The sequence below is a fragment of the Porites lutea genome, chromosome 14, assembly GCF_958299795.1.
Source record: "Porites lutea chromosome 14, jaPorLute2.1, whole genome shotgun sequence".
NCBI classification, from domain to species: Eukaryota; Metazoa; Cnidaria; class Anthozoa; order Scleractinia; family Poritidae; genus Porites; species Porites lutea.
The window spans coordinates 7,915,088-7,938,152 of NC_133214.1; the positions used below are offsets into that span (position 1 = coordinate 7,915,088).

The 23,065-nt window shown below is 39.2% G+C and overlaps 1 protein-coding gene across 1 annotated transcript in view; it reads left to right on the forward strand.

Annotated features, from left to right (window-relative positions):
* The window catches only part of LOC140924787 (WD repeat and HMG-box DNA-binding protein 1-like), a 32,899-nt gene extending 14,068 nt beyond the window's left edge, over nucleotides 1-18,831 (forward strand). The window contains exons 12-28 of the mRNA XM_073374779.1: nucleotides 518-602; nucleotides 1,556-1,597; nucleotides 4,060-4,243; nucleotides 5,530-5,642; nucleotides 6,207-6,293; nucleotides 6,683-6,867; nucleotides 7,769-7,850; nucleotides 10,060-10,334; nucleotides 10,898-11,009; nucleotides 12,409-12,470; nucleotides 12,950-13,064; nucleotides 13,912-14,034; nucleotides 14,643-14,711; nucleotides 15,445-15,745; nucleotides 16,442-16,678; nucleotides 17,562-17,712; nucleotides 17,892-18,831. Coding sequence (XP_073230880.1) covers nucleotides 518-602; nucleotides 1,556-1,597; nucleotides 4,060-4,243; nucleotides 5,530-5,642; nucleotides 6,207-6,293; nucleotides 6,683-6,867; nucleotides 7,769-7,850; nucleotides 10,060-10,334; nucleotides 10,898-11,009; nucleotides 12,409-12,470; nucleotides 12,950-13,064; nucleotides 13,912-14,034; nucleotides 14,643-14,711; nucleotides 15,445-15,745; nucleotides 16,442-16,678; nucleotides 17,562-17,712; nucleotides 17,892-18,210 — 2,542 coding nt within the window. The 3' untranslated portion in view covers nucleotides 18,211-18,831. The remainder of the gene's footprint in view (nucleotides 1-517; nucleotides 603-1,555; nucleotides 1,598-4,059; nucleotides 4,244-5,529; nucleotides 5,643-6,206; nucleotides 6,294-6,682; nucleotides 6,868-7,768; nucleotides 7,851-10,059; nucleotides 10,335-10,897; nucleotides 11,010-12,408; nucleotides 12,471-12,949; nucleotides 13,065-13,911; nucleotides 14,035-14,642; nucleotides 14,712-15,444; nucleotides 15,746-16,441; nucleotides 16,679-17,561; nucleotides 17,713-17,891) is intronic.
* Nucleotides 18,832-23,065: the final 4,234 nt, after the last annotated feature.

Genomic DNA, 23,065 nt, shown 5'->3' on the forward strand with positions numbered 1-23,065 from the left:
ATACCACCGACAGTTGACTGATATACCACCGACAGTTGACCGATATATCACCGACATTTGACCGATAGTAAGTCGAGGTGCGTCGTCGAAATATCGACCGATACTCGGCCGATAGTCTTTCTCACTATCGACCAACTATCGACAGACTGTCGACCGACTATCGACCACTATATCGACCGACTGTCGACCGAGTATCGACCGACTGTCGACCGACTATTGACCGATTGTCGACCGAGTATCGACTGACTGTCGACCGAGTATCAACCGACTGTCGACCGTTATGTCGACCGCTATATCGACCGCTATATCAACCGATACCTCGGTCGACATTACCCACAGTAAACAAGATCCGGCTAATTTATACAAAAATGACTCCATGTTGGAAATGACGGGGCGACCAGGGAAGCCATTATTTTTACGAATGGAGCTCTTTAATTACACCTTGAAATTCAAGAGTACTCAACATCCTTTTTTTAAACTCATCTGTCCTTGCTGTTTCTGTTCCTTTATTTGTCAGAATAAACCACGAAAGTGGTCAAACTATCTGTGGCCTGGCATGGAATCCTAAAGGCAACAAGGAACTTGCTTACACAGACAACCAGGTGAATTTTTACTTAAATCAGAGTTCATTGCTTGGTAGACACAACTTGTAAGATGACTGTAGCTGTACTACTGTATGTCCATGGAAGTGTTGACATCAAGTGTCCATAGTTACCAAGCAGTGGATCACGTTTGTGACCAACAACAATTTTCTCCTAACAAATTTCAGTATATAGTCACGTAGAAAGATTATCAGAATTAATGAAATGATCCCTAAAGAGAATATGCTTTGATCTTTTAACAAATTCTCTCAACCAATTTTTCAAGAAATGTATGGAGGCCGGTCTGAAGAATTTGTATGTTGATCTTGGGGCTTAAAGGGTTAAACGGGCTACATGTATGTTATTCTATTAGCCATCTTTTTAAAAAGCTTAAGCTTCGCATCCATTGAATTCCAAAAAAAAAGGTTCAGTTTTGTCATTCGTAACCATATTTATGCATTGAACAGGGTACAAAGTCAGTTTTACCGGGCTAGCTGTAGCTAGCATATACTATCCCAAACATCCCTTTAACTAGCCCCAAAAACAATTTGATGATCAGGATTGATTACACAGTTCTTCTGTAATTTGAATTCTCAAACAACTCCACTTGCCCATCGACAGGCAAGCTAAGAACAAAATTCACGAGCCGATAGCAAAATCCACTAGCCCAAGGCTATCGGACACTTTCTTTGCATGCTGATTGAAACTGTTTCCTTGTGTCTGTTGCAAGGATGGACATGGATTGAAACTTGAAAAAGTTAAGCCCCCTTTTTATTGAAAAAACAGTGACTTGTACAAAATTAATGTACCTGTGACCTGTGGAACCTGACCTGAAATCTCCCAGCCTATAAAATTAATGCTTCGTTCTGCTGGTTTCAGCTTTCTGTGCTCTTCTGAAAAAGGAGAAAGCGTTGGTTGCTTATTAAATAAGCAATCAACGCTTCCTCCAAAAAAAAATTTTGTTTTCCTGACAGGGCCAGTTTGGTGTATGTGAGAATGTTGTGCCAAAAGATGAAGTAAGTAAACTGCAAAAAATTAACGTTATTCTATCTGACCTGATTCATGACATCTTTCTTTGTTAGGCCTTTTTCAGTAGCTGGCTAATGCAACCATATTTAATGGTCTGACTTCTCAAAGTTAAACTTGCCATGGGCTTTGAGAAATTTTTTAACTGGCTCACAATGAATGTGTGCATTGAGGCAATTTATGATTCCTTTTTTCATTCACTACATGATTTTTTTTGTAATCCTCTCAGTGAAAATAATGTGGAAATATCATTTTAAAAAAATAACTTGTCAATGATAGGTGCACTTAGGAGCTAGTGCCAGGCATGACGAAGGAGGTATCCATCATAACCTGTATCGGACATTACCAAAGGCACAGACTGAAATACTTCATACACCCAGTACTTACCAAAGGGAAGGTGAAGAGGGGAAAAGCTTCAAAATTTAGCTGGATAAATGACCTTAAAAAGGGAATAAAGTGTGTAACTACAAATACATGTACAGAACACAGGAAGGCTCCTAAAGAGTGCAAGCCACATAGAGAAGAGGCTGCTGACCAGCATTGCCCGAAGTTTAACCTGGCCCACATGTCATTCAGCCACATGAACTAACTTGCTTTAGATAAAAAAATTACCACACTACAGTGGAAAAAGTTTTGACCTAAAAAGGGCACATGGATTGCTCGATCACTAGCCAAATTGAATTTTAGTCTGTTTGTAAAAAATTAAAGATCATCTGGCATGTTTACTTTGAACATGTTTAAGGTATCATCCAAGGTAAAAAATCATGATTTTTCGAAATTTGCAATTTTTAAATGATTAAATAGAGCTAATCAAGAGCTTTCTTTCAAAAAAAAATTCGAGGAAAAAATGTTTTTTCTGTGCAGACTTATGGAGCGCAAAAGTTTTTTCTATGCTAATTATTTTAATTGATCGTTGACAAGTCCTGTCATACTTGATACGTATGTCGCTGTTGAACCAAGCTAATCACGCAATTTGACAGAAATCGTGGTCTACAAGTATAGTACTCACTGTGGTCTACAAGTATAGTACTCACTGTGTTTCCAGGATTTTGTTAGCGGATTTTGTTATGCCTCCAAAGAAGAAAAAAAAGCTTGTCCGTTTTCGTACATGACTCCAAGACTAAAGAAGATGACAAAATCATTTTGCAAAGAGTGGGCTTCAAAATTAGCAGAGAGCGACAGGGGCTACTACTACAATCAAGAAGAATGTTAAAAGATGACAAAGCCCCTGAAAAACCATTGAAACCACCGCGGAATCGAGTTTAACGAGTTTCTTAGCAAGTGGGGCAAGCTTTTTTGGGCGTGAAGCGACGAAGGTGGGCGATGAAGTAGCGAGAGGTCCCACGCCATATAAAAATCGGACGAAGGACCGTTTTGAAAGTCTATTGTAGTGGGAGAGAAGCTTCAAGAAAAACTCCAGGAAGCGGTTTGTTGTCAATTTTTCCAGGGAAGTGTCGAACTGTTAGAAAATGACTGTATCGAGTAAAAGTGGGCTTGGCTCAACTTGGCTTGCCCGGTGCGAAAATGAACACTGCCCGTCGCAAACAGGTAATGATGCTTTCATACAGAAAGTATCGAACAGAGCAGAGCCTCTGAAATAAATTGTTGTCGGGTTTCGTTTTAACCTTTTGTCGCTATTGTTGTCCCTTCTCTGGTATGCATCAACATTGACAGCTTTGGTGTTATAATCTCGTCACGGGTAATACGCCGCCAAAATTCTTTTTCCACTGTTTTCTCGAAATGAAAATCAGGGCAAGTTGAGGGTACGTTTTAAACTCCAAGTCGGCAACCCGTGAACCAATTTGGCTGAAATTTGGCCAACTTACTGTCGGATAGTTTTTCTAAAAAACAGTGTCTGCGAATTTTGATTTCTTTTTTCGTTTTTGAGTTAGAGTAGTTTTTCCACAGGTAGTGCTAATGATTTACTATCCCTAACTTCAACTGCTTATAACAAAAGAACAAACGCACTTGACAAAAATCTGAGACACGGTTTTTTAGTCAAACCTGTTAAGAAGCCAATGCGATCTTAATTGGCTTCTTCCGTTTATTTTTGGCTGGCCTGGACTTAAATTTACAGTGACACCCACTTTCACAAAAAGCTTCTCATTTCTAAATCACGTTAATATTTTGATTGTTTAAAAGGAATAAGCAGCAATCTGGAACTATTAAGCTTTCAGAAAATGTACAGTTTATGGGGGTATTTATTGAAAGCAAAAGCACTACCACCGATCAACGCAAGGAGGGTGCTTGAGGGTGGATGATACCTTAAACCTGTAATAAAAATGTGCTTTGAGTGCTTTACTTAAAAAAGAGAATGTGGTTTGGAGTAAAAAATGCCTCCACACAGTATTTAAAAAATGGGGAGATGCTGGTTAGGTTTCCAGCCTACATGTATCCCTGTGTATCTTTATTCTGTACATTAATCTACTGTATGTTGGTGATGTTTCCAAAGCTTAAAACCTCCAAGCCCCCTACATCTTTGGATGACAAAATGGATGACATCCTTCTGGCAACAGCCATAGATGGAGACAGTGATGATGAACAACTTATAGTTGGGAAGAAAAAACAGAAGAGCAAGTCTAATGCTTGGATTGATGAGGAGGCTGATGATGATGACGAGGATGATGAATTTAAAGGTAATTCAGTGTTTGGCGGAGGGATTTCAGGGTTACTTTTTGTAATAATTATTTCCTGAAAATTCAATTGCTATGCTCCTTGAACCAAAGCCAACAATATTTTATCTGGCCAAGTCACCATTTTTGGCTAGACAAAACAAGGTGAGGTCAACCTTAATCAGGGACACTAATTTAAATAAACACTTCCCTTATTTTTGCCTTCCTGTCATTCATCTGTTAATTAACTCAGCTTACACTAAAAACTTCAAAATGCCTCAAATGTTTTGTTTTTAGGTACATGTAGCATAAAATGTTATTTGTAAAAAAGTCATTGTGAATTAATTTTTGCAAACTCATTTTTAATTATTCATGCAGTCAGAAGCCAATAAATGACTACCATGTGGGTCAGGTGGATGAATCTTGATACCTAATGAAAAACCACCAGATTTTCATCTGAGATAAACCATGTTCTTCATCTGAGATCAAACATCTGATTAAAATGCAATAATTGCATTTTAATAAGATGTTTTATTAATTAATACAACTCATGGAAACAATGCAATACCAGAGAAAACAGTTCATGGCATAATTTTTTATTGTTCATTAATTTGAGAAGACTGTCGAAAACTCACCGGGCTTTGTGCCTCATCTCGATCTCACTCGGCCTACGGCCCTGTGCTTTCATCTTTTTCTTGGTGTTTGGAACCCATGACGAAGCACTCACCCTTGTTTTTGATATAATATCATAGGTGATGAATTACTCCTTAATTTTGGCGTGAAATTTCAGCGTTAATTTGTAATTTTACATGTGAAATTACAAAATTGCCATGGCAACCCTTCCGTACGTCTCAGTGTCAAGATGGCGATGAAGTTTTAAAATGCCGTGAATGAAGATTTCAGGGCACAAAAAGATGCTTTAGAAAACCTGAACACACAAGAGAACATCAAGAAGGATTCTAACAGGTATTTTGCTGAAAAAGTCTGAAAAATTCTCAACTTCATAAGCCAAATTTAAGGTCTAAACATTTGAGAGAGTGGAGTTCTCGATCAATACGATCCAGGATAAACATGTCAAAACTCCAAGATTGCTAACATAATTCGTCACCCATGATATTAATAGGTAATCAAATGGAATACTCATGAAATAGGGAATAATTTCACTTGCGTTTTGTCCAAATCCTAATAATTTCCCTCGCCTGAAGGCTCGGAAAATTATAAGGATTTGGAAAAAACACGCATGAAATTATTCCCTAATTTCACTCGTCACCATTTGATTACACATACTAATTATTACTAATTTTCATCAGATATTCGCAAACTAAAGGCTGCTCTAGCAACACCATTAGACTTTGGTGACGGTGACAATGACATGGATGTTGATACTGGCAGTGAGGTGTCTGCAGCTCAGGCACCAAAGAAGGTGAATGCAACTTCAGTAAAAAATGATTTATCAAGAAAGTGATTCAGAAATGGAAAATTTAACCTGGGTAATAAAACAAGGAAGATGTATAATGGTTATTATCTTGTGAGCGTGGGGCAAGAAATATGGTATCACAGGATGATGCAGGATCTGAACCAGGGCACAATTTTTTTTAAATTTTAAATTCTAAAGCTTTTTTTTACTTGAAACATATCCTTTGCAGATAAATCAGTTTGAATGTAACAGTCTCTCAGTGAGCTCTGTATTAATTAGGCCATTCATATAACATGCCACTGAAATAATTCTTTGTTGCAGTGGACAGAGATAAGGTAACCAAAAAAGTTAAACAGTTACAAATCTGCAGTGGATAGAGTTAAATGGTGAACAGAAATGAAAGACATGTTCATTTGTCACATCAGTTTTTAAGTATGTATTTTATGGGACAATCAATTAAACCAAGTAGGGAAGAAAAAAATGAACAGATTGTTAGATTTGGTGTGTACTTACAGTCCCAAAAGAAAAGCCATTATACAGTATTAAATTGTAGTGCATATTTTGCTGCAGGAAGTAGTCCATACTCCATTTGTTCCAGTGCTACAGCCAGCATTCCAACCGAGCTCCACGCCCACTCATCTAATGCACAGGTTTATGGTATGTACTACACTGAAAGTAACAAAGTCCTGATTTATCTTATCAACAAATAAAAAGATAAGGGTTATTGAAGCTACTCACATACTTAACAGCTAGTAAAATGTGTAACGTCACTTAACAAAACAAGTTGCATGTTTTTGTTGCCTGTTCTACCATTCCTTTAAGTATGCTTCAGCCATCTTTCAGCCAACGTCGTCTGGGTTTTGACTTTGTCTTAATTACATTTAGCCACATTGATAGGCAATGATTTTTATACGAACTTCATCAGGTTTCTGAACATAAATTAAAAGGACTGGGCAAATGTAACCACCGGAAAACGTTGGACTTGTGACTTCACTATCTTGAGTTCAATTAATGTTTTTTTTTTTCTAATTGTTTTTTTTTTTAAGGTATGGAATTCAGTTGGAATTGTGCGTTGTCACACGGAAGATGAAATATCATCAATTGAAGTAGAATTCCATGATACAAGCACACATCACCCCCTGCATTTGACAAATCATCTGAATCACTCCATGGCTGCTCTGTCATCCACCGCCCTGCTGTTAGCCTGCAAAGCACAGGATGACTTGCCCAGGTAGCATTGTTATAAAGAGATTTTTATGAACTTATCTTGTTTTATTTTGTTTTTGATGAGCTGGTTACGTGAGTTGTACTGTCTTGGTTTGAAGGGCTAGCTTTTTTGCTAAGAACTCAACATGCCTCTTAACAAAAAATGACATTTTGGTTTTTGAGTACATGGCAATCAATCCAGCCCCATTAACCAAGATTCTTGTATTGCGATGTCTTGTGTGTGGGAGAGTTGACTAATTTTTGTACATTAAACTTTCCAGTTGCTCAGCTTGAACTTAGAACTTAATACGTTTTCAAATTCTTTAGCTCTTTTCCAGTGGCCTTTGTGTAGAAAAATATCACAAGCTTTTGTTCCATGGCTACATTCAGTCTGATGAAGGAACAGTTGTCCCTAAAATGTCTGAAATATTCTAACTTTAAATGCACCCCAAGCTACCCTTTCACTAATATTGTTCCCTTTTAGGACATTTGAGCCAAAATTTGATTCACCCCTGGCTGGTTCAACTTAAGGGAGTTCTGAAGGTGATCTCAGTTTGAGGAAGGGGGGGGGGGGGGGTGGGAGTGTGAGCAATTTTTGTTTCTATTTCTTATTTTGCTCTTATAAAGCTTGCTCAATCTGAAGCAAGCTGCTTTTATTGTCTACTATCCTCTACTTTGTCCCAGTTGGAAGAAATTTCTTTTTCATTTGGACATGCATATTGAGAAGGATTGAAATTAATATCCAAGGAACAGTCGCACATCGTATTCTTGTTCTGCTTAGGTATTTAACTTGACGTCAAATCGGTCAAAAGAAGCGAGTTTTGTGGATATAACAGAAAAAGTGATACTAGATTTTATCTCGTGTTAAATGTTTAATTATGGAGAGTAATTTTGAACATAATATATTGGATTTGATTGCTTTGCAGTAAGCTAGTTTGCCTCCATTTTGGAAGTTGGGATAATTCTAAAGAATGGACAGTGGAAATGCCTGGGGAAGAATCAATTCAGGTATTTTTCTATTTTCACCAGAAAATGAATAAGCCCTTGTAAATTAGCTTGCTCTGGTATGGATATTGTTTTGTTAGCTGCTTAAAATTCAGACATTTGACATCCATCTTGAGACAAAGGAGCTGTTTGATTGAAAACTGTTGAGCTGGTCCTAAATGCAGTGTTAAGTGGACCTCCATTATTGCGGGCCCGGGGGGGGGCTACTTCCTTATAAGAGACCAATAGGGATGTGCCGCTGGATGGGGTCGCATTTTCACGACTGGATTGACAATAATGGGGGTCGCATTTTCAATAGAGTTACTAGAATGGGGTCACACATTTTGGGACTTTTTGGGTAAGACAGTTTTTCATATTTACGGTTAGCAAACGTACCAGAATGTTTGTACCGCAGATGAAAAAGACTAGTAAAGTGTTCTTCAGTCAATTTAAAGAATGGGTCAATTCATAAAAATAGAAAGTGACTAAGTTGGGACTGCGAAAATTACATATTTCCCCAAGTGACTGAGATGGGGTCTATAATTGGCCACAGAATAGACTATAATAGAGTAGGGGCTTTGAGAGGCCAGTGACACATACCCAGCCGTATCCCCCTCCCCCGAGATTACGGGCACCCTCGAGACTGTCATTAATTACGGAAACCGGTCGTTTCCAAACAAAGCCGTTTCGATACGAACTCAAGCAGTGAAATTGTACAAAGATTTCGTTCACTTCAAGTAAAGTTTGTAATTGAACAAGAAAACCATTTTGGGTGAATATTCTTCGTTCTTTAAGCCAAGTACGTGAACAAATTTACACCTCGAAGGAATTAACTTGTATCGAAACGACCGGTTCTTTATTTTAGTCGAGCGTCTGTAGTTTGTTTTTGCCAGGGATTTAGCTTCTGTCCGGATTACTTGAGCCTCATAACAGCAAGCTTTCCAGTCAGAGAGAATGACAAATTGATCACCTAAGAAAAATGTTTGCAGCCCCATGGCATTGTCTGTGGAAAAAACGGGTTTTGATTGACTAATAATTAAACTCATCAATATATCTCAAATAATATTGAATTACTCACATTAAAGTAGTCTTTGCTTCTCTGGTTGTTTTTATCCCTGTAATTCTTGTATAAAAGCTTACAAAGCACGCCGTCGGATAAAAACGTGTTCAAACTTTTCCGCCAGCATTTATTATCCTTGGTAACCAAGCTTTCTCTCCCATCTTAGGCGTGGGTACTAAGCGCACGAGCCGAATCTATCATGTAGTTCATGCTTAGCTGCGGTGTGCTTGTTCACCGCCTTGAACAAGAGAAATTTGCAAAAGAAGCAAAGTGCTTCAAGCTAAGGTTGCTACTTTCACTGTTGAAAGAGTTTAAGATACATTGTGTATTAGCAATACAATACGCAGCACTAAACTTTTCGACATTTACTGTACTTACAAAAATCTAAGTCTTTGAAAACTGCTGTAATGATCGGCGCCATTTTGCTTAAGAGTAACTCAGATGCGAAGGCGTTTTCGGCTAAAAGAATCTTAGTATTCTAGGAAAATAAATAGGTAGTTAAAACAACAAATTATTTTTAACACCCTTGCCCATGATTCCACTTTCTGTTAAATGAAATCCCTGCAAATAAAACAAGAAAACGCCCAAGACGTTTGACCGCGGGGCAGCACGCTTGGCGCTCAGTGAGCGTAAAACTTACTGAATGCTGACAAAAAGGTTTGAACATGTTTGAATCAGAAAACGCATTTTCGAGGCTTTTGAAGAAGAAACGCGTATTTTTTGGCGGATGGATTGGGGGGAGGGGGCTGGATTATATACATATCCTTAGGGAAAAAATTATGATAAAATTATGGGACATAAGTTAAGCTATGAAATTTGTACACCAATACGCTACCTCCACGTTTACCATAATGCGCCTTATTTGCCCCCCAAAATTTTGCAAAAGCATTGTTTTCAATTTCTCCTAGGACGACTGTTGTACCCAGGGGAAATGAAAAACAAAGGTTATGCAAAATTTTAGGGGGTAAACAAGGTGCATTATGGGAAATGTGGAAGTGGCGTATCAACAACCTTTCTCTGAAAAAGAATAATTAATTCTGCTTCTTCCTATTTTAAATGATGTATTACTCCTTTATGACTCTTGGTCAGTGAGTCGTAACAATTTTCCTTGAGCTGTCCAGTCCATGTATAAATGTAGGTTTTCAGTACATTTTTCTTGTAATCATCCTACAGGCAGTGGCCATCGGCAGCTCTTTTGCTGCAGTGGCTACCAACAAACGATTCTTGCGAATATTTACCATTGGTGGAGTGCAGCGCCACATCTTCAGCATCGCGGGTCCTGTGGTTTGCATGTCAGGCTACAAGGATCAATTGATGTTTGCATATCACAAGGAGAATCCTCTTCCTGGTGAACAAGCTTTGGCGGTAAAATTCCTGGACCTGAAACAGAATCTTATCACAGAGGAGAGGGTGACGTTAAGCGAGAAGGCAACGCTTTCGTGGTTGGGGTAAGCCTGACAAAAACGTTTTGCGGTTGTTCTCTAGTACACTGTAAATCAGAAAGATCTGTTTTAGCCCTAAAAATAGGGGCCGTTTCGATGAGTAAAATACAGTCCTCTTTGGGGGTCTAATTTGGCTCCCTTAGTGAGGGCCGATACGGTCCAATAATCTAGGGCTGATTTGGACCTAAGGGACCCCAGGATGGGCTGGAATAGCCTTTTGATGGGGCTGTTTTGGCTTAAAATGGCTCCAGGAGGGGCTGAATTAGACCTTGGCCGGCAGGGCTGAATAGGCACTTTGGGGCTTTTAATTTTTCATTGTGATACGGGTACAACCGGGTCAGAAACGCGAACGTCGAAAGACATACAGCCATAACAAGCAATTAAGCGATAAAGGTCATGGAAAACAGGAGAAGGTCATTGAGAAAGTCTTGGAAAAGTCATGAAATTTGATGAGCTCAAAAGAGTACGAAACCGGTAGAAAGATTTTTTACCAATTTATTCAAATTCTTCTTATGTGTTCAATGAATTGTGACCACGATTTAACCATTGCTTGCTCTTTTTCATCTTAGATTCTCTGATGTAGGCACTCCAGTTACTGTTGATTCAGTGGGGGTTGTAAGAGTCCTGTCCCGTTCCTTTGGTACTGCGATATGGTCGCCTGTTTGCATCACTAAGAGCAATGTAAGTTCTCACACCCTCTGATATGGAACCTAGAGGATTAATTTTGCGCATTCAAACACGGATACCGCAAAATCGTTAGCCACGGAAATTTGTTACCTCGAAACCCCAAATAATAATAAAAGTTAAAAGTGGGTGATATACAAACATTTTTTTTTTCCGAGTCACCTCTGCATTGCCTGTTCCAGGCTCCAAGATAGTGAGGAAAGCGCGTGGAGAAAAAGTTGCGCGAAAACCGCGTGGGGGGTTCGGAGGACGGCGTAGTGGATCCTGTAAGCATTGCTTTAATACCAGCCCCTGGTATACCCTATGATTAGTCAATTGTGACAGGTTACTTTAACACTTGCCTCAATCATTTGGCTTCGCGCAAACATGTCGAGTATGTGAAACCCTCCTACACCGCACCTTTTGGCATTTTGACACGAGAAACAGTTTTTCAGAAAGTAGGAGGATTGAGGTATCAGAGAAGATGCTTTCAGGCTCTCCCCTTCTCTATTCCCGACGTTTTACGCTCGTTCGCTGTTTGACCACTCGCTCGCTTGTTTCGCTTGTCTGCACTGATCAAGAGCCTAGCCGAAAGCCTATACCTTTGCCACTAATTGAAGAAACGTCACAATTCTCATACATATCAACTTACTGAAAACTCAGTTCCCCAGCTTACCTGGCTGCTACTTTAGTTATTGTCAAATGCTTGCTACAAGAGATATCCGGCGTTCCGGGTATGTAGTTATCACTTTTAAACTCCCGCTCTCGAACGCTGAAGTTATGTTTCTCCACGTATTTTCGCGTACCAAAGATTTTTTTGTTTTTTTTATTTTTTGTCTTTTTGTTTTTAACAAGAAAAATTAAACTGAGTAACTTCGACGTTTCTAACATCATTATCAAGAATATAAACCGTTAGGTGTCAACAGGAGCCCGTAACCTGGAGAGAGGAACTTCCGTGCGCTTGTGTCACGGCGTTTTCACGGACCAGTTTATTTTTAGAACGATTTTGGAGCGAATTTTGAATATCTTTAAAATTCCACAAAAGCTCACAAACCAGTCAGTAAAACCTACAGACCTAAAAATGATATGTTTTGCCTTTTAATTACGTTTAGTTTTCCTTTTTGATATCTAATACTTCGAATGCGCTCATAGACATGGTAAAGATTCTACTTTCTCGGGAAAAAGTGCCCTAAAATGTGTCTAAAAATAAACTGGTCTTAAAAACGCCGTGACATAGGCATAGTATGGGCGTTGCTCGCTCCCCGTTATGGGCTCCTACTGTCAAAGTTGTTAAAAGAGTTGACTTCTTGATATTGATGTTATAAACATCGAAACGTCAAATAACGTTAGTCAGTTTAATTTTTCTTGTTACGTAAATGCTTTAATAAGCACCTGACCATCCGAATTTTTTTTCCAGATGAAGAATAAGTCAGACAATTACTGGGTTGTTGGTTTGGATGAAAAAAGCCAACAAATCCGGTAAGTTCTGTTAATCACATTTTTGTCTATATCTTTTGATGTGGGGTAGAAATCTCAAACCAGCAGTCAGACGCTCAGTTTCCAAGTGGTAAAATGTACTGCCCTTTTGGGTCTTCTGGGGAGTTTTCCTATTTGGGCCTTTTTTAAATTACTCTGGAAGGGATTGACAGGTTTTAATTTGTCAAATAGGGGCGAATTTTCCTGGAGTTGAATTCTAAAGGGTTGTATCCAAGTTCAAAAAGAGAAAGGAAAATTTTTCGTGGTGTTTTCAAGTCCTCCATAAAACATAGGATTAGGAAGTCTCAGGTAAAACTCGTGCAGGGCCTGACGTGGAAGAAAAAAATAACTTAAAGTGTGATTCAGAATTGTTGTTTTGCTGATAAATCTTTTTTTATTTCTTTATTGTTGTCGTTGGCGTCGTCGTTGTTTTTGCTTGAGCTTTCCATGAATACAATTTCGTTTTATGTCATCACTCTTAGGTGCATCTACTGCAAAGGGTCTACATATCCCCCTACCTTACCACGCCCTGTACTGGTACTGCTCCCATTACAGCTTCCGTTATGTGAAATGGCAACAGAGAAAGGACAGTTAGAGGTACTGTAGGAGATACGCTAGTACATTTAACTGCACATAGTTATCGTACATTAGAATTAACTGTTAACACGGTATTAAGGCGTAAGGTTGTCTGTTTAATTCCTTAAACAGTCTGTTTGTTCCATTGAAATTTTACTACACATAGCCCCATAAGATGTATTAGCTTAAGTTTTAACCGTTTTTAAATAAAAGTCGTAGTTGTTGTTGTTACTGCTTGAATATGTCTCCTCTGAGTGATGTCCTCTCAAAGAAACTTGGACGAAGGCGTGAGGACGTCAAAGTGTGGTGACTGGAAACGTTGGAGAGAAAGAAGAAACGGCCTGACAAAATTTCAAATTGATTTTAGTTTGACTTGTACATAGGTGTGATTAATAATACTCGGGCATCTTGTCTGCGTCTCTGCTTCTTATAGCCTTGATCTTGTTTCTGTCTAGTCGGATTTAAAGTGTAGGACTCTCAATTAACGAAATAAGCAAACTTTCTTATATCTCGCGGACAGTACGCGCGCTAAGATTGGTAGTCTTGCTGGCTGTATGCTACTGTACGGCCCGCTACATTTGAAAGTTCTCCTTTCCCACGCCCCTGATTAACCTCAGAGATAAAATAAATAAGTTATTATGTTCTTGGTTCGAAATGAAAGTTACGTGTTCTTGTTTTTCGCCGTCCATTTATGGCTTAAGCGCGAACAACTGGATCCTTAACTTACAATACCGACGTCGAACCCGGTTAGTAAGAGTTTTTAAATACCAGGAAATGACCTTTTTAAAATCCTTACAGGTATCAAATAATTAAAAGAATATTAGCAAGTAGAAAGGGTTCAAATCTATTTTGACTATTTTTCGCACAGGAAGCATACGTTCGATCAAATATATTACTTGGAGCAGCTGATGAAGAGGACAGTGATGGATACCATGAAGCATCATCACGCATCAACACTGCGCAAATTCAGGGCATCATGAAGTTATTTGCTGTAAGTTCTTTGTAGTTTTGAAAATGTCCGAAAATGGAAAAACATTTTTGTGTTTCATAAACTTACGTCTGTTACGTAAATAAAAGATGTAGAAATGTTAGTCTGTTGACTGATATTTTTTTGCAGAGGGAGAACTAGCCCTTTAGTATCATATTCGGTATCCTATGGGTTATTTTGACTATCATTTTGTGTTATCGTAACCCGATCCCGAACTAAAAGCTGCACGTTTACTGTTTCTTGGCTTAACCGTGGATTAAACGTAACCACCTTTTGAGGAACTAGACCCTGGTTTTCACTTAGCACTTAAAAACAAACGCAAGGATAAAAATCCTTGTTTAACTGTCTACTCCTTTAACAATGACAGAGTAATAAAATAAATGTTCTTATCATTCGATGCAAATGTTTCTTCCTTTTCATTGGCCGACAGCCCACCACGTGACCTGCAAATAACTGCCTTCAAATAGTGGTGTGCTCATGCGCAATGTCGCAATATCGTGATTTGTCTTGATTTGTCAGTGTCTCTGCTCGCCACTGACAAATCACGATATTTTGCTCAACCTCGTCCAATAATTGCTAATTATTTTTCTTTTCTGTTTTCTGTTATTCAGCTGGCTTGTAAGAGTGATAGAGAGTTTCGTGCTGCGGAGCTGTGTGAGCTATTACCTGATGCCCACTCCGTAAGTAACGAAGTTTTACTTGTTGAAAACATACAGTCGTGCTATACTGGTACAGGGGCTATGTTTTTGTTAAAAGAGACCTTAGTTCTAAGACGAGGACGACTGCGTGAACGAGATTTTTTCAATACTAAGTAGTGCGCGCACGTGAAACAGCGTCTTTTTGGCGGGAAAACGTGATAGCCGTCGCCATCCTACCACGAGTTTTAGCGAGAATGCGTGATGGCGGAAACAAGTTCTTCACTTTTTTAGAGGTTTTATCATTCTGCGATCGGTAGAGGGCTTAACCTCCTTCAATAGAGATAACAGTGGTATTTCTTTGGTGAAAAAAAAAAAAACAAACAATGCAGCTTTCCGGGGTGTCTTATTTGAGAATACGCGAAAAAACCTTAAGTCAAATCTCGTACTCGTAGTCGTTCCCGTCCTCGAATCCAAAGCTCTCCAATAAGTGTCGAGGAGCCGACCATTTAACTTGAGGGGTAGGAGTGGGTCGGTGATGGGTGTTTAGGGGCGAGAATTTTTTTTGGTATTCTACGAATGTGATCGAGTTTGTTTCCTAATTTTTAATACAAGTATAAGACTATAAACTCGATGCAAGTCTTTTTTTGGTTTCATCTGTTATCTGTTTTTTTTTTCTTTTTGTTTAAATCAGCAAACCTCCTTCCTCCAAAATTTTCGCTGCAATTCATAGAGTGACAATTACCGGTACAATTCTGGCCTTCCTTTTTTAAAATAGGTGAGCTTAGCCATAAAATATGCCGCACGCAGTCGGCGAATGAACCTAGCCAAACGATTGGATGATTTAGCGCGCCAAAAAGCAGCGCTTGAGGCTGACGAAGAATCTGATGATGAATATCAACAAGCTGATTGGCCAGTTCGGCAGAGCTCCAGGATAGTGCCTTCAAGAGGACAAAGTCAGTCGTCTCGCATGGCACCAAGACAAGTGGAACAAGATGAGGAAGAAGAAGAAGAGATGGATGAAAATGAAGTGGATGATGAAATGGAAGAAGATGAGTCTCAAATTTCAAGCAATCAAGGTAAGGTTGCCCTTGTAGCTCATTTGATTAGAGCTCTAGAAGATCTAATCCAGGGCCGGGTTGTTAAAACTGGGTTAAGATAACGCAGGGTTAGTGCGAAATTATGCTTTAGATATGAAAGCTGCCCTCCACAATTTCATAATTAGATGCGCTTGAAAGAGAAGCGCGGATTAAAATTTAACCCCGGGTTAGCGCTAATCGGCCTTCGAATAACTGTGCCGAGAACTCAAATCTCAATGGGTGAAAAATATTCGCGCTGACTATCCCGGTTGACTAGTGAGGACCAGTCAGGTATCTCACTTTACTTTCTAGGACACGCAGTTCAGAAAGAATTGTCAGGAGTTCGTACTTGTCACAAGTCATTTTATTTCACCCCACTTGGGTGCTATGCGCGTTACACAATTGCTATTTTTCAAGGTATTTTCAAGGTATTTTTTCAAGTCAAGGTGTGATCCTTTGAATGTAATCACGGATTTAGTTTTATAGCTTGTCATATTCTGGCAAGCTGTAGCTAGCATGTACTAGCCCAAAAGTCATTTCGACTAGCCCGAAATTTTGATAAGTAGGTTGGTTCGATTACAGTTCCCTAGTAATTTGAAGAAGGTTCGATTATATGAACAAACTGCAGTGATATAGATCTGAGTCGTACTTTCTGTGTTGTACTTAAATTGCACACATGCTGCGTTTTTATTGCAGAAAGAAAAGGCTTAGCCAGACTAGATAGCCGGGATCTTGGCTCCAAACAACAGAAACCTAAACCTCCCATGAAGTCAGCACGACCGTCACCAACACCGATGACGAGTTTTAGTTCAAGTCAAGGCCGCTCTAATCCTTTCAGGGTTGGAAGTCAAGAAAAGAAAACCTCGGGAAAAAGTTTCTTTGACAGTGTAGAGGAGGAGAAGAAATCTTTGCTGATGAACAAAAACAAGATATGTAAGTCTAGTTCACAGGCGTCTTCATAAAAAATCTGATTGTAAATTTAATTGCGGTGTTATAGTCTGCTTACTTTTTCGAACTTCAACAAGATACAGTCAGCCAAAGGGTTGAAAAGAACACTATCCACGTCATATTTCATTGAACTATGAATTTGAACCATTATTATATCAGTTAAAAGATCTAAGCAAATTTCTTAGAACTTAATTAGAAGTGAAATGGCAGTGGTGATGAAAATCAACATGATGAAAATAAGGAAAAAAAAGAAAAGGGAAAGAAAAAAAGAGAGTTAATCAAAGACCAAAATCAACTTCAAACCAATGCTACAAAAATTACAAAAATTACCCTGGGGTTCTCAATGGTCAATTGCTTACTTCAGAAACTCAAAGGGGCATGGGTACAAGCTTTGGATGCAGTGACTTGTGGGATCGTTTGGGTGGACAAGTGTTAGTTATGATTGGTCAATGGTATCCAAAACAACCATTGACCAATCATAAACAATGCTTGTCCACCAAAACGATTCCAGAATCGTTGCGCCGAGTGTTTGTAGCCATATTTACCACCTGCTTTGTGCAAACCTTGGAATAAATAAACAAATGAATAGATAAATAAGCAAATACACTACCAAAATTGACAGTTTCAAATAATAACGAGCTGGAGTTGATCTTGTCTTCATACAACCCTTCCTGTTTCATTGTGTAAATCATGTTGTTCTTATGTTAACTAGTATTTCTTAAGTATAATTTTCAAAGGAAAAGGAGAGAGGTTTGTATCAAAACAAGGTCAACCTCAGCCTCACGTTCACGCAAAGGCGAGGATTCTAAGCCCACAACTGTAACTGGTCTATTGTATTAATATCTGTGTGTCAATCGCTTTGTTACAGCTCCTGAATCCAAGGTAAACCAGAGAAAAAGGAAAGCAAAGCAAACTACACTGATGAAAACTCCGCCTGGAAAAGAAAAACCTCACGCTGAAGCCGACAAGTCACCGACAGAGAAAGAACAACTTGAAAAGAAAAAGTCAACTGCTAAAAAGTAAGTCCATTTACAAAAATGTAGAAATGGCAGGTTCTCGTTCAAACCTAAAACGCTCCCCCTTCGTGCTACGGCAATTTCCCAATTTTTTCTTTCTTTATTTCTGCGTAGGAGAAAGCAATTTTGAAGTCGTGCCATTCGCAAAGCTTTAAACAAAAGTTTTGTTTGCCTTTTTACAGAGTCAATGGATTCAATCTGTGGTTCAGCGACAATAAAGCGGTTTTAACGGAAGACAACACAGAGCTGTCCAGCGGAGATCTTGTTAAATTAGCTATGCGAACATGGAAAGCACTCAGCGATGAGGAGAAAGCAGAGTGGAACGAAAAAGCTAAGGAAACATCTGTTGACCAAGAACAAGGGGAGAAGAAAAGAAAAAGAGACAAATCTGATGAAGAAAATGAAGATATTACAAACACACTGAACCAAGCCAAGAAGGCAAAAGAAATTAATAATTCAGCATCTAAGCTGGCTGGATTTGCTTACAGTAAAAAAGATTGAATACATGGTAACGGATGGAACTTTTCTTGTTCGTCCACGTCCACATTCTGACAAACTGAATGCTATTTAAAAACATTAACGCAATTGTGAACCGTTCACGTACATTCAGAAAATGTGTTGAAAGAACTTTTTTCTCTAAGGATTTTTTGAAACGTCTTGTTTAATATGTGTCGTATCTAATGCAAATAGGCGATAACAATAGATTTTCCTCGTTAGTGAAATCCAACTAGTTGTCTATTATCAATTCTGTGTTCTGATTGGTTGAGCTACTACTAGCCTATATGTTATAGCCCACTAGTAGCGAAAAGCGCCGGCTTTGAAAACCAAAACAATGGCTTTAAGATAGCGTTAACTAGTTAAAGTTGTTTTGTCTCGATGTTTTTGACCAACTAGTTGGATTTTACTAAAACAATTATTCCTCTCGCCCTCATGGCCTCTGAGTCAATAGCCAATTCGGCCTTCGGCCTCATGAGCTATTGACTCAGAGCCCATTCGGGCTCGAGGAATAATTGTTAATTAGCATCTAATTGGGCACATGAGAAATGCGACGTTGAACTGGGCTTAATTCAGACAACTAAATGGATCAATTCTCTGGGAAACTGCCTACCTACCCCTCCCTTAAGCTAACATTAACACTTACCTCTCACTTAGAGCAAAATGATGGCTTAGGGGAGGGGTAGGTGGTTAGTTTCCCAGAAACCTTTTTGGCCATCTCGGATACCGGGCTGAATTTTCCGATATGAATACAAGGTGAAATCGGTCCCTGCATCCGGGCCAGCCCAGTCAACCGGGCTCATGTGAAGAGGCCCTAAGTCGACTATTGTGCATCCATCATATACCCCTCCACCGTATTTCAAAAAACAGACACTCGGACGAGTGCATGTAGTCTGCTGCACAGCCGTTTCTAGTGTCGTCACGCAACGCTCCTAAAATCGGATGTGTAGAAGGCTAGAGTGCCAGTAACTGATCACCCTGGTAATTTTTTTAATCAAAAGATAATTCAAACAAACCCACCAAAAAAAGGTACGAGAACAAGAACGCTCTCAATAGCGTTGAGTCTCGCTTGCTTGGAGATTTGATACGAAATGAAGAGGCGATAAGACCGCGACAGGTCGCCCTTCTTTCTTCAGAGCAACGCGCGGAGAGCAAATAAGTAAAATTATGCTCTCGCCTAGACTTTCTTAAAGTCCTTAGCTTCTCTCTCGCTTGCTAAGCCACACCGAAAACATAACACATTTCTAGCTCGCGCTTTGCGCTCGAGAAAAATTTTGAGTTCGACTAGTGGGCAAGTTCAGCTCTCGTCCTACTGTGGCTCAAAAGAGAAATAAGAGACCGCTCGCAGTCTATTAGGCGATTAATTCTACACAAAACAGGATTTCCTCGATAAAAGTTTTTCACTTCCTACTTTGTCGACTGTCAAGTATTCTTTTGTTTCTGAATTGATTAGAACGCGTGTGTAAATGCACGAAAATCAAGCAAAGGTGATGAACATGGCGCGTCATTTCAATCGTCGCCGAAAATAAACCGTGTGCTCATCACAAAACTCATTTGCATACAATGAAAGTTTACAACACCCAACCAGTTAGTAGTCTGAAATGTCACGTCTCCACCCCCTAACTCATAGACGTGTGACATTTCAGAAACGCCTGCATTTTTTAAGAAGCAAGCGTGACTAACAAGAAGCAAAAGGTTATAAAATAATGATTGCTCCCTCTTGGACTCAAGGTTAATCTCAGGTGGTTTCTTAACAAGTAGCCAACGCCCACTTATTTCCAGGATTGAACTCTGCCACGACATTTATAAAATTAACGATTTTTCGCGATAAGCTCGCGAAAACTGCAAAATTTACAAAATATACGGGTTTTTTCGATGATCTTGCGAAAACTACAAAATTTACAAAATTAAGGATTTTTCGCAAAAGCCTTGCAAAAATTACAAAATTTGCAAAATTAACGATTTTTCGCTAACGAGAAGCGGCGCTGCGGATTTTACAATTTAACGGAAATTGCAATAATTACAAAATTACGTTTTTTCGCGATTTAGTCACAACTGTTCTCCCTTTGTTATGGAAATAAATATATCTTATTGGACTCTTTAGTAAGTAGTATCGTGGGATACTTCTACGAGTCACCCCGCATTTTGGCGAGCCTGTAGGGCTGCTGATTGGTCTAAAATAAAAACGTGTCCACCTAGATTACTAAATTCTCAGTCAATCAAATTTTCTCAGATTTTCTTCGCCGCTTCGGGGGTGCTATATTTCAGACATTTGCCAGGAAAACAGAGATGGAATGACAAATAATTCATCGCGCGGAATGGCTATTGTTCTCAGTACTCATAGTATTGTACTCATAGTCGAGCTAGAAGATTAAAGGTGAAGCGTTAACTGAATCGCTCTCATTGGTCGAGGTCTGTGCGGTCTTTCCCTTATAGCAATTACCGCCTTGCTCATCAACCTGAAGGGCAGAGCAAAGAAACAAATGCCGTGCGAGCTTTTGTTTAGTCATTTGTTTCCAAATATCTCACCTTTAGAAGCGCGTGCTTATGAGCGTGACCACATAAACGTAGAAGTTTTTAATGGCCAGTAAATATTTTTTCCCATTAACCACAACAAGAAGCCTGTCGTTTAAACCGGATCAAATCTTACGATCTTTTTACAACTGGGTTCACTGTGACCTTCAGTCTTTTTTCTGTTGTTCATAATCAACAGATGAAAGAATGGAATCACTCAACCAGAGCTCCTGACTAGATTCAGGGCAGATTTAGCTGTTGATCAGTAATTGAATTTTTAAAGCCAAAATGCAGACGTCTCTCTCACAAAAAAGGTTTCAGCGGTGGGGAACAATGGGAGGCAGCTGTATTCGCAGGCTAAGCCAAAGAAAATTCCATCAATTACGGTTCTCATAATTAATGCAGCCATGATATCAGGTGCACCATAATGATGGACAATGTCTAAATTAACCTTTTATATATTATACTTAAGTTTCACAATACATGTACCTGGAGTTCACTGGCATCGGTAAAGAAGTCATCTCTTCCAAAGCTAACTTTTTCCAAACTTGGTAAGTGCTCAAATAAAGTGGTGAAAAAATGTTCACTGTGACTTATCTCCCAATAACTTTTAAAAACATATCCACAAAAGAGCTGCATTAACTTGTCCAAATGGCCACTCAAAGCAAACTTCTGCAAAGATGTGCAGATCCGTAATGTTATAGAACAGGGTCTGGAAGGGGGGGTCCTGATCCCGCATTCCCGCCCCTTTTTCGCGAGAATCCCGCATCCCCCACGTTTTTCATCAGTTTCCCGAATACCGCTTTTCTTTCTCAGAAAAATACATTAAAAAGTCTAATTTCTACAAAGGCTAATAAATGTAAGATGTAGGTTGATCCTTTCGATTGATATTTTGAATTTACTCGTGTTTTTAAAGGTTTCCGGCATTCCCGACAGACACGCAAACATAAATCCCGCTTCCCGGGGAACAGTCAAATCCCGGATCCCGTCAATATATTTATCGTTTTCCCGATTCCCGCACCGTATTTTGGTCAAATCCCGAATCCCGAAAATACCCTTCCAGACCCTGATAGAACAAAAGGACAGCCCTTCAAGATGGGGCAAACACTGCAGTACTAGATCAATATTGCTTTCCACAATGTGATAGTTAGTCCTTAACTCTAATTCTGTTATTCCTCTTGACTTAATTGTCTTCAACACTTGAGGATCAATCTGTAGTTTGCTATTTCTATCCCAAGATATTTTGATGCCTTTCCAGAACTGTGGTGAATTGAATAGTTGATGGAAATGTAGTGATTGACTTTACTCAAGTTTCCAAGGTCCCTTGGGCTCAAGTACTGGACAATGTGACAAATCACAACACTGGGCAAAGAACTGTCAACAAAAGGAACAAAAGTGACAATTAATCAATGCCAAGATACCGTTACTTAATTATATATGGATTTTTAAATGCTAATTGAACTAGTACCCAGGTATTTAAGTAAATAATATTAATTACTTTTTTGAGTCAGAAGGGTACTAATTAACCCTTAAAGTCCCAATAGTGACCAACATCAATTTTCTCCTAACAATATCCATATATTGCCAAGAGGAATGGTTATAGGCCCGTTTACACGTTAAAAGAGAAGGAACGGCTCGGTTAGAAACAAGTACCGGTTCCAGACGAAATCTCCTGTTTACACGTACAGAAAATGTAATGTGCCCGACAGAAAAAGGCACGGTACTTGAGAGCCCCTTGGAACGGGTACTAGACTGTTTACACGTTGTTTTCTTCGAGACTGGTAACGATAGAGCCCGCGATAATTAAATAAAACTGCTTCGATTAGTTGTTCATATGTGCTTACACATACAGTAGACTGTGCGTATCTCCGACAATCATGAATGCAGGTTTACAAGCACTTTTCTGGATTCTTCTAAAGAAGAGAACACGAAATTCACGTTTGACAGCGCGTGCGATTCTTCAAAGAAGTTCTTCTGAGAAAATGTACCGAATTAGGAGAAAGACAAGGCTTACGGTTCTCCTATTAACAGCCATTATATCGCACTTCACAGTCGAAACGAGCTTCTGGCAAATTCCAAGAACAAGCGCTTGGTTTGATCTTACATACAGCACTTACTCTGACGATCAATGGTATGCTAGCTTTCGAGTATCTAAGAATACTTTCCAGTTTCTTCTTCTAACACCCATGTGACGTACACTAAACAACTGACGTGGAGCACCACGGGCTCAGAAAAAACGTAAGAGAACGGTACCGAAAAAAGGGCGAGCGTTCACACGTTAAAAAGAAAACAAAAATGTGGGTACGGAACCGTTTTTTATCGGTTCCGTTCCGAAAGGGGTCCATAG